Here is a 10,647-nt window from a genome sequence, read left to right on the forward strand (position 1 = left end):
GGCCACACAGGCTGAAGATCAACACTTTATGTAAAGTCATCTTTTAAGGAGGGCGCAGCTCCCACCGTGGCCCTCTCTGGGACTGTTGCTCCAACCCAAGGAAATGTGAGTAGGGGCCGAGTAACAGACCCAGAAGGGGCAGCCTGAAAGCAATGGGGTCTCAAAACAATAGAGAATGTGGGCAGGTTGGGCTGGGCTGTGGACAGAATAGACGCCAGCTCATCCGAACTGGCCTAGAGTCAAGGTGCTGAACTCCTGGCTCCATCGAAGCACAATGTCCTCACTTTTGCCAGGGCTCAGCGCACTGTAAGTCTCATTCTGCAGACATCTCATGCGGGACACCTACACAGGGATTCAGTGCAGACAGTCTGTATCACAGAGCCAGGCGCCAGGAGTAGGGAGGAGGGGAGGTGTCAGAAGCCCAAAAGAACGAGAGGTGGGCAGCCATGGGCACATGGCAGTAGAGGGAAGGAGGAAACTCAAATGTGGGTTTTTAAAGCCAGAGGAGACATCAAGCAGCCCAACCCCTTTCATGCAGAAACAGGCGGCTGAGGCTCAGAGGGGGAAGTGCCTCATCCCAGGCTACTTGGTGAGTAAGAAGAGGAGACAGACCGAGACCTCAACATCCAAGTCCCAGCCCAGCCAAGGGTTCTTCCTGTGGTGCTCTCAGGGCCCTCCTCTGTTACCCACCACCTGCCTAGGAGGGCCTTGCTTCCTCCAGGACTGGAGGAATGGAGGAGAGCCTGCTGGTGGAGGCCTCTGCCCCAAAGATGCAAGCAGGAACCGCTTTCCACATCCTAGCTGCTCGCAGAGGGGGCCTCAGAATAGACCAATTATGGTGACTGATTGAGGGGGTGCTGGGAGAAGGAGGGGCGGGCAGGGGTGCTCACCTTCCAATGGGGAGAAGGAGGGGCGGGCAGGGGTGCTCACCTTCCGATGGGGAGAAGGAGGGGCAGGCAGGGGTGCTCACCTTCCGATTGCGGTTTCTCATCAGACACTGCTGGCTTTTGAAGGAACAGTAGTTTGGGTACTGGATATAGTCTGTGTCACAAATCTAAGCCAAGAGCCAGGGAGAGGGAAAGGGGTATCAGAAGCCTCACCAGACAGCAGCACTCCAGGGAGTAGCTGCTAGGGCAGAGCCAGGGGCAGGGTGTGGCCCAAGACCCAGGCCTTCCACACACAGGCGGCCCCTCAGTCCGCTTTCCCTCTGCCTTTCCCCTCCCACTCTGTCACAGGTTGCTGGGAAGAAGCCAGGAGCCTGGGAGACTATGAGGCTGCCAGTCAGCTTACTGGGAAAGTGGCTGAGGAAGCGGAAATGGGGCAGGACAGGGCAGATAAGGGTCCAGAACATGGGACAGGGACCCGATTAGTGGCCTGATGTCAAGGATTTTTCTAGTAATGGTAGATGAGGGAAGGGGGAAGTGCCTTCTTTGGACCTCGCCTCCCCGTTCCAGATCAAGGGGCCTAGGGACAAGAGCTGGACATGGGCCCCTCAGCTCAGCTACCAGCCCTTGCTTCAGCTGCCCTTACTTTTCCTTGCCTTGGTTTTCCCTGCTAACTACAGGAGGAGAGGCCTGGCTCTAAAACAACAGGTCATTCCACAGGGGAGGTAACTCAGGGGAATGGGGAGCCAAGTTGATTTAATTGAGCAGGGAAGGCACCGGAAGAGCTGGGAAGAGCCCGTCAGGCTGAGGCCGGGAAGTCCTGGATCACAGGGTTGGAGAGTGGTGCATGTGTCACTTAGTCATTTCTTGTAGAGATGACTCTAACTTTGATTGAGTAGGAAGTGACTTGATCATAGCCACTCATCAAGTAACTGGCAGAGCTGGGACCAGAACCTCTAGCTCCTGTGTTTTCTCAGCCCTCTGGGTCCCCACTCCTTTGCCTGCTCTATTGGTGGAGGGTGGGGTGGGGTGCAATGGTCTGTTGGAGAGAGGCAGGAGGTTCAGTGAGGACAGGTTCTCAGAAGCCAGGGGCCCAAGCCCCCTCCCACAAACTAGGGCTACTCACAGCAAGTAACTGGAAGGAATGGGATGAGGGTAGGGATGCGGCTGAGCTTTGGGGAAGGGCTCTGACCTTGGTGGGGAAATCCCCATCCTGGAAGCTAAGGAATTCTGTCTGGAGCCACCCAGAGACTCGAACATCTTCACAGCCCTTCGTGGCAAGCCGGGCGCACCAGAAGTCCATGCGGAGCCCACCGTACAAATCCAGCCCGTAAAAGTGGCCTGATTCTGGGGACCCTACCTGTGGCATAGGACATAGGGGAGAGGTGCGTGCTCCTTCCCTCCTGCTGGCCACCACCACCCCAACCCCCGCCACCCAGTTCTGCCTTTCCCACTGCAGGCTGCCGGGCTAGGTACCTGGTTGCCGATGGACAGGCTCTGGGAGGCAAGCAAGGGGCTGACAAAGGGAGTCTTGTGGGAGGTGTCGCATTGTTGCCGCTGCAGGCTGCCCTCTGAGTGGCACTGCTCCAGCTTCAGGGAGCAGAAGTCACAGAGGGCACAGGTAGACATGTGTCGCCGCCCAAGGCTGTCACAGACCTGGGGCAGGGGAATGGGTGAGGCTGAAGCTGAGAGTCAGCGGCCTGCCTTCTCCCACGCCTCAGCCCTCCAGGGTGGGCCCTGCAGAATGTCTTTGCATTTAGCTTCTTCCAGAAGCTTCTCTGGGTTTTCTACTTGTCCTCCTCCCCAAGGGTTCCTCAAGGACCTTGCCTCAGCTATTTCTTCACCCTTTTCCTGGATGATTTACCTACTCGTAGGTAATCGTCTATCTGCAGGTGACACCCAGATCTTTTATCACCAGCTCTGATCTCTCTCCTGGGCTCCAAATCCTCATTGCCAAGTGCCTGACAGATGTCTGTGATCAGGTGATCTTACAGATACCCCAACTTAGCCTATCTGAAAAGAACTCATAACCCTCCCCTGCCACCTCTGCTAATGATAATGCTAATATTTACAAAGAGGTGACCCAGTGCCAGCACTGTGGCTACACATGCTCTCATTTCATTTAGTTTTCACGACAACCCTATAATAGCAGAGATACTAATATTACTCTCATTTACTCACAAGGAAACTGACTCTCAGTGAGGTTAAGTTGCTCAAAGCCACTTATCTAACAGATGGGGAAGCTGGGACATGGGTCCAGGTCCTTCCAACTCTAAAACCTATGCTCTATCCAAGTACCTGGGTTGGAAACCTCCAAGTTCTTGGAAGCTATTCTTCAGAGTGGAGTTACCAATCTCCCAGCTGGATTCTGCCCTCAGCTTCCTCAGCACTAGCAGGAGATCGTGCTAAGCAGCATCTTTTGTCAGTCCCACGGTCCTCCTTCCTCCCCCATGGGCACAGCCTGTCACAGTGCATGACATCTCCTACAGCACCTTGCCTGCTCCTCCCACATAAGGGAGGCATCATATCCCTGGCCAGAAATCCTTATTGGATTCCCCTTTCCTATCAAATTAAGTGCAAATGCTCATGTTGCCATTCAAGAACTTTTGCATCATGACCGTGTTGATCTCTTCGACTCTGTCTCCTGCTGCTCTGGCTCCAGGTAAAAGGGACTTACTCCTTACTGTCCTCTTATCTAAGCCATCAAATCCAGTGAGCTCCCTCCATAAAACCCTGAACTTGTTACATTTTGTTTAAGAACCTCACTGACCACACTCCTTTTGTAATATTACTGTATCCATATTAACTCCCTCATGGGTCCTTGGCCCCTTAAGAGCGGAAACGGTATGCTCATTGTTAGCATACTAATTTCACTCATGAAATTTCTACCTCTTCTTTGGGCCAGGCACGGTGGCTCATGCCTGTAATTCCAGCTGAGTGGAAGTGGCTGAGACGGATTCCTTGAGCCCAGGAGTTTGAGATCAGCCTGGGCAACATGGCGAGACCCTGTCTCTACAAAAAAATACAAAAAGAAATTTCTACTCTTCTTTGCATCATAGCCTTTGCACATACTATTCTCTATCAGGAATCTTCTACTAAGCCCCTTCTTTTGCCTGGATTCACTTCTTTTATCTTCAGGTCTCAGTTTAAACATCAGTTCTTCTTGGAAGCACCCTCTGATCCTCCCAAACATGGAGAGTTGTCCCCAACCCACCTCATCTGCTCTCTGTACTTTGTGCCTATCCCTGCTACAGCACTGATCCCATCACACCATCCTGCATATTTCCTTGTCTCTCTGCGGCGCTAGATTCCAGGAGGACAGAGGACTGGCTCTAGTGCACGACTGCTAACATCTTAAATATCAAGTAGAGTTTGTCCCCAGTCAGTATTTGTTTTTTTTTAATGACAAAATACATCTAAGTTTTATTCTAAGAGTTTTATAGGCACTTTTAGGTCTTACATTTAGGTCTTTGATCCATTTTGAGTTAATTTTTGTATATGGTGTGAAACGCTTAAGTCTTTAAATCATCTTGAAATGTTTTTTGTGTATGGTGTAAGATAGAAATTCAATTTCATTTTTTCCTCATGGGTAACCCATCATTCCAGTACCATAAATGGGAGTTCCTCTTTTCCCACAAATCAGTCATAGAAAATCTGTTTCTGGGCTCTGGGTAGTCTATTTGTCTGTCACCATCCCAATTTCACATTATCCTAGTTACTTGAGCTTTATAGAAATTCTGGATTTATATAGGACAAGTATGCTCTACCTCATTCATTTTTAAGTTATTCTTGTCCTTCCAATCAGTATTTGTTGAACAAACAGATGAATGGATGGTATCTGAGCTCTCGAGAAATGTTTGCTAAATTGTATTATTTGTGAAAATCTAAGGTATATTTTCCTGGGAGTAGACGTGCTGGTTGTTGAGGACACACTGAGACTGGAATCTCTTTACAGATTCCCTGGAATGGGTTCTATGAACTCTCTGGAAAGAAGAAGAGCTGCATCTAAGGCAAAGCTAGGAAGATGGTGAGCTGGATCAAGAATCAAGAGTTGACTCAGGGCTGGGCATGGTGGCTCATGCCTGTAATCCCAGCATTTTGGGAGGCTGAGGCAGGAGGATTGGTTGAGCCCAGCAGTTCTACACAAACATGGGCAACAAAGCAAGACCCCATCTCTACAAAAAAATAAAAAAAATTAGCCAAGCATGGTGACACATGCCTATAGTCCTAGCTACTCGGGAGGCTGAGATGAGAGGATCACTTGAGCCCAGCTGGTCAAGGCTGCAGTGAGCCATGAGCGCACCACTTTCCTCCAGCCTGAGTAATAGAGCAAGACCCTGTCAAAAAAAAAAAAGTGAAATCTGGAAGCCTGGCAACTCAGGGAGGTGAAGAGGTGAAGAATGAATTCTGGACTGGATTGCATTCCAGACTGGGTCTTGAGCCTTCCTCCTTTAAGGTGGACTGGTAATGTCCTTCCTAAGAAAAGAGTCCCACTTGGAGAGAATCTCTCCAGCTATGTCTCATGCTTCTCCTGCTCATCCTCCACTCCCATAGCCTAGCACAGTGCCTGGCCAAGAGGATGCCCAGTGGCACGTATCCATTAGACAGTATGGCGGGCATACCGACTTCCCGAAACCAAGGATCTCCTCCTCCATGTACTTCCAGGCCTTGGCCGTGGGGGTTATGATGCAGGTATTCTCCACAATCGAATAGCACAGCACCAGCAAGGCCTCTGTGTGGGGCAGCTGCAGGAGGCTGCAAGAAGACAGCACTGAGGGTGGGGCTGGGCCAGGTGGCCCGGGCAGGAAACTACATCCAGTCTCCTCCCCTTCCCTTAGTGTCTGCTTTGGTCACACACATTCAGCACGCTTAGCATGGGGCCTTAGAGGCCTCTGGACAAATCGCCTCGTTTTTCAAATGAAGAACTGAGGGCCCGAAAGGAGAAATAACTTTCTCAGGACTGCAATGCTAAACAGGGCAGAGACAAGACCAGAACCCAAGTCTGGTAGCTCCAGGTACAGGGCTTACATAGAGAATAAGCATTTGAGCAGTGCTTAAGCCAACAGTGGGTACAGAATTGGAGAGGCGGTTGCTAGCTGTGCCTGAAGCCCAGACAGGTCTGAGTGGATCTGGAGGCTGAAGCTAGGAAGACGGGCTTCTCATTCCCAAGGAAGGCAGAAGGGAGGGCAGCGTGGATGACAGAGTCAAAATTTCCTATACCTGCCAGGGTTTTGGTTTCTCCAGTAGGAGTTCTCATCATATATTTCATTCATTTCACCCATTTCCTGGGCTGATCGAATGAGCTCCTGGATGTTCTCCATCATCATAGGACTAGACTCTACTTCTCGTACCTGGGGAGTGAAGGAGGAAGGGCTAGAAGATAAAGATTCAGAGTGAAACTTGGGCTCTGAGTCTGTCTGCAGCTGAGACACAGCCTCCAGTCCCTCCTTAGTCCCCTGTCGTTCTTCCTGCTTTCTCTCCTCTTCCTGTTCCTCTTCTTGCTCTTCTTGTTTCTGCCCCTCTTCCTGCTTGTGTTCTTGCATCGGCTCCTGCCTGTGCTCCACTCCTTGCTCCTGTGTGGGCTCTGGCGCTTGCTCCTGGCCTCCCAGGGACAAGGAGGATTGTAGGAGCTCTTCCACGTTGTTGCTAAGCCTCTCAGGCCAGGGCTGGAAGGCCTGGCGTTCCGTCACTACAGCAGGGTTTAGAGAGAAGGGAAACAGACAGCCAGGCTTCTAGCCCCTGAGTGTCTTTGTTCACAGAGGGACACACACATAAACAAAGCAGACCAAGTCACACTTATACACACAGAAAAGAATATAAGTCTTAAACTAAAAGAACATTACCACGGCAACTGTAAGGCTGGTGGTATGCATCACCTTCCCACCTGCCTGGCAAGCACTCTTCCTTCCCTAACTTCCACCTCAAATACCACCGTTTGTCCCTCTCCCTTAGGAAACACCAAGTATGCTGAGTAGCTAGCAGCCAATCCTTTCTAAAGTGAAGACATTAGCTTATAAAGGGCCCAGAGGTCTTCCAATGCAACAATGTCTTTGGAATTGGGAAAAATGGATTCAGGGCAAAATCGTAAGTAATGGCAGAAGAGATTCTGGTCCAGGAGAGCCCTAACTTGTATTCATAAAAAGCTGACACTCCTTTGTGTAAACAGCTGCCTGCTGGCGCCCCCTTCCCACCCAACATGCTTCCCATTTCCCTGCCATGGATGCCTTACGTTGTGGGCTCTGGGAATTGTGGGAGGAGCTGGTGGTCTCCCAGCTGCTGAGAGGGCCTCACCTGTGAAGTGGGCTGAGATGGGGGAAGTCATCGTGGTAGGCAAGACTTCAGCTGGAGCTTCTATCTCCTTGAGAGTGTTAGGTGAGAGAATAGAGACTGGCTGGGAGCACAGGACTCTCTGCAGGAAGAGAAGGAAAATGGGAAAGCCTTTCCTAAAGGGCAGACTTCTGCTCCAGCTGGTTCTTCAACCCCTTTTCCAGCATGTCTTATCTCTCACAGTTTCTAGGCAGGGATAAAGGGACATGGTCCCTGCTGGAACCCTCTAGACCTGAGAAAGGGTCCCTTCAGAATGTGAACCTCTGTTTGTCTGGGCCACATCCCTGCTGTCACTTTTGCATTTGACTCAAAATCACTGACCTGTTCAAAGAAACGGAAGGGCTTATCTCTTTGCCTCTTCCCATCCCTCTTCCCTACTTTTTTTTGTCACCCAGGCTGGAGTGCAGTGGTGCGATCTCGGCTCACTGCAAGCCCCGCCTCCCAGGTTCACGCCATTCTCCTGCCTCAGCCTCTCGAGTAGCTGGGACTACAGGCTCCTGCCACCCACGCCTGGGTAATTTTTTGTATTTTTAGTAGAGACAGGGTTTCACCGTGTTAGCCAGGATGGTCTCGAACTCCTGACCTTATGATCTACCTGCCTTGGCCTCCCAAAGTGCTGGGATTACAGGCGTGAGCCACCGCACTCGTCCCTGTTTTTTTTTTTGTTTGTTTGAGACAGAGTCTCACTCTGCCACCCAGGATAGGGTGCAGTGGCATCATCTCGGCTTACTGCAACCTTTGCCTCCCGGGTTCAAGCAATTCTCCTGCCTCAGCCTCCAGAGTAGCTGGGATTACAGGCACCCATCACCAAGCCCGGCTATTTTTTTTTTTTTTTTTTTGTATTTTTAGTAGAAACAGGGTTTCACCATGTTGGCCAGGCTGGTCTCGAACTCCTGACTTCAGGTGATCTGCCCACCTCGGGCTCTCAAAGTGCTGAGATTACAGGCGTGAGCCACCATGCCCAGTCTCTTCTCTACTTTTCTTGCAGTAACAGAATTGTTCAATCTGAATATCCAAGGTGAGACTGTATTCACATATAATCTGGGTAAATGACTGGCAAAATGGCAGGGAAGGAGGAGCTAAGGATGACTCTCCTGGAACCCTTCCTCAACTCCCCACTGCTGCCGCCTCTCCCTTGGCCCCGGGGCACCAAATCCAACCTTTGTCCTGGGCCTCACCTTGGCATAGTAGACGTGGTTGGAGCAACGGTACTGAGTAAACTGGCAGAAAGACTCAAACCAGGAGGCATAAGGGAGGTTGGAGCAGACAGCACCTGAGAAAGGGCAGGGGTAGAGAAGATGAACCCGTGGGGGAGCTTGGGGTGGGGCTGTGGGCAATGGACTCCACGCCATGGGGAGGGTGGAGAGTACGAGCTCATGGTGAGGTGCCAGCCATGCCCTTCCTCGCCTCACATGAGCACAGGGGTTTTTGCCCTGAGGTTTGGGTGAATACTCTGGGTGCCTCGGTTTCCCCCCTAGTCTGGCCCTCACCATCGGGCACTAAGCCGTGGTTTTCATATTGGTCCAGCTGGACGAGTGTGGGATTCCGGCAGCCGTGGGTTGCACGGAGACGGCAGGTAGTCTCTGCCTTCCAGGTTGGAGTCAGCAGTGCGAAGAAGCGTTCGTATTCGGTGGGAGAGAGAGGGCTGCCTGGAGTGGAGGCCTGAGTCGAACCCTGGGCTGCCGCAGGTGCCAAAGGCAGGAGCAGCACTGCGGGGCGGGCGAACGGATGATTGAAGGACCGAACCCAAAAACCCGCTCCGAGACCAGGGCAGACAGACCCAGACTGGCAAATTAGGAACGGGGTGCGGGTTATCCCTGCTGACCAGGGTGGGGGGAGTCTAGAGACAGAGGCAAAGGTCCGGCCGCGGGCGGGGGGAGATGGGAGTATCCCAGGAGCTAGGAAGCCGACCCAGCGCGACCACCATGAGGAAGCGATCCAGCAACCGTAAGAGCAGAGCTCTCGGGAGGGAGAGGACTAGCCCGGGGAGAGTCTGTTGGAGCAGGTGTAAACCTCTCACCCTTCAGGAGTGAGGGAAGGAAGCCAGCGGCTGGCTTCCTCATGGCCGCAGAAGATCCGCCCGCGTTCCGCGGACCCAAGCCGCCTCTAACGGGCCAAGCCGCAGAGAGAGCCGCAGGCGCGGGGCGGGGCGCACGCGGGCACCGCCCACGCGTCACAAAGAGCGGGCCGGGGCGGGGCCTCGACAGCCGGGATCTCAGGGCCCTCAAGTGGCCTGAGCCCATCGAGATGGTAGGAATGGCAAAAGCTACCTTCACTTAGCGTTTTTCTTTCTTTTTTTTTTTTTTGAGACGGAGTCCTACTCTGTCGCCCAGGGTGGAGTGCAGTGGCGCGATCTCGGCTCACTACAACCTCGGCGTCCCGAGTTCAAGTGATTCTCCTGCCTCAGCCTCCCGAGTAGCTGGGATTACAGGTGCCGCCACCACGCCCAGCTAATTTTTGTATTTTTAGTAGAGATGGGATTTCACCATGCTGGCCAGATGGTCTCGATCTGTTGACCTTGTGATCCGCCCACCTCGGCCTCCAAAAGTGCTGGGATTACAGGCGTGAGCCACCATGCCCGGCCTAATTTTTGTATTTTTAGTAGAGACTGGGTTTCACCATGTTGGCCAGGCTGGTCTTGAACTCCTGACTTCAAGTGATCTGCCCATCTCGGCCTCCCAAAGCGCTGGGATTACAGGTGTGAGCCACCGTGGCCAGCCACTTGGAGTCTTTACATGCACTACCTTACTTCATTGCCATAGGAATCCCATAAGGTGGATACACTATCATTCGTTTTACAGAAAAGAAATTGGGGCTTAGGGAAGCAACTTGTCCAACAGGTCGTGAGGTCTAGAGCTAAGCGCAGGCAGAGATGGAATGTGCAAAACCAAGTCAAGGTCTATCTGGGTAGGAACTAGACAGGGCGCCTCCATGAGCAAAATGGGTCCAAGGGGAAAACAAGAGGGTGGCTCAGTGGTCTACGAAAGTGGTTTCCAAGGGGCAATCGAGTAAGACAGTCCACTGAGGTATGGGAGGAAAACTTTTGTTTTTGTACCTGTTTTGTGTTTAAAATGAGAAATTCCAGCCTGGGCAACAGGGCGAAACCTCGTCTCTACAAAAAGTACAAAAAATTAGCCAAGCCTGGTGGCACATGCCTGTAGTCCCAGTTTCTTGGGGGGCTGAGGTGGGAGGATCGCTTGAGCCCATGAGGTCAAGGCTGCAGTGAGGTGCAATCGGGCCACTGCTCTCCAGCCTGGGTGACAAAGTGAGGCCCTGTCCCCACCCAAAAACAAAAGTAAAAAAGAAAAATAAAACAAGAAATTGTCTTGGGCCAGACTTGCTGGCTCATGCCTGTAATCCCAGCATTTGGGAGGTCAAGGCGGGTAGATTCCTTGAGCCCAGGAGTTCCAGACCAGCCTGGGCAACATGGCAAAAC

The 10,647-nt window shown here is 52.1% G+C and overlaps 1 protein-coding gene across 1 annotated transcript; it reads right to left on the reverse strand.

Annotated features, from left to right (window-relative positions):
* Positions 1–12: 12 nt before the first annotated feature.
* On the reverse strand, positions 13–10,630 carry ACRBP (acrosin binding protein). Its single transcript, XM_054444415.2, has 10 exons — positions 9,232–10,630; positions 8,702–8,920; positions 8,390–8,484; positions 7,176–7,293; positions 6,105–6,573; positions 5,507–5,639; positions 2,361–2,540; positions 2,077–2,244; positions 971–1,054; positions 13–342 (listed from the first exon to the last, which is right to left on the reverse strand). Exons 1-10 carry the CDS (start codon positions 9,452–9,454, stop codon positions 220–222), a joined length of 1,812 nt encoding a protein of 603 aa, XP_054300390.2. The 5' UTR covers positions 9,455–10,630; the 3' UTR covers positions 13–219.
* Between the last annotated feature and the right edge of the window lie 17 nt (positions 10,631–10,647).

This window comes from Pongo pygmaeus, chromosome 10 (genome assembly GCF_028885625.2).
Source record: "Pongo pygmaeus isolate AG05252 chromosome 10, NHGRI_mPonPyg2-v2.0_pri, whole genome shotgun sequence".
In the NCBI taxonomy this organism is placed as follows: domain Eukaryota; kingdom Metazoa; phylum Chordata; class Mammalia; order Primates; family Hominidae; genus Pongo; species Pongo pygmaeus.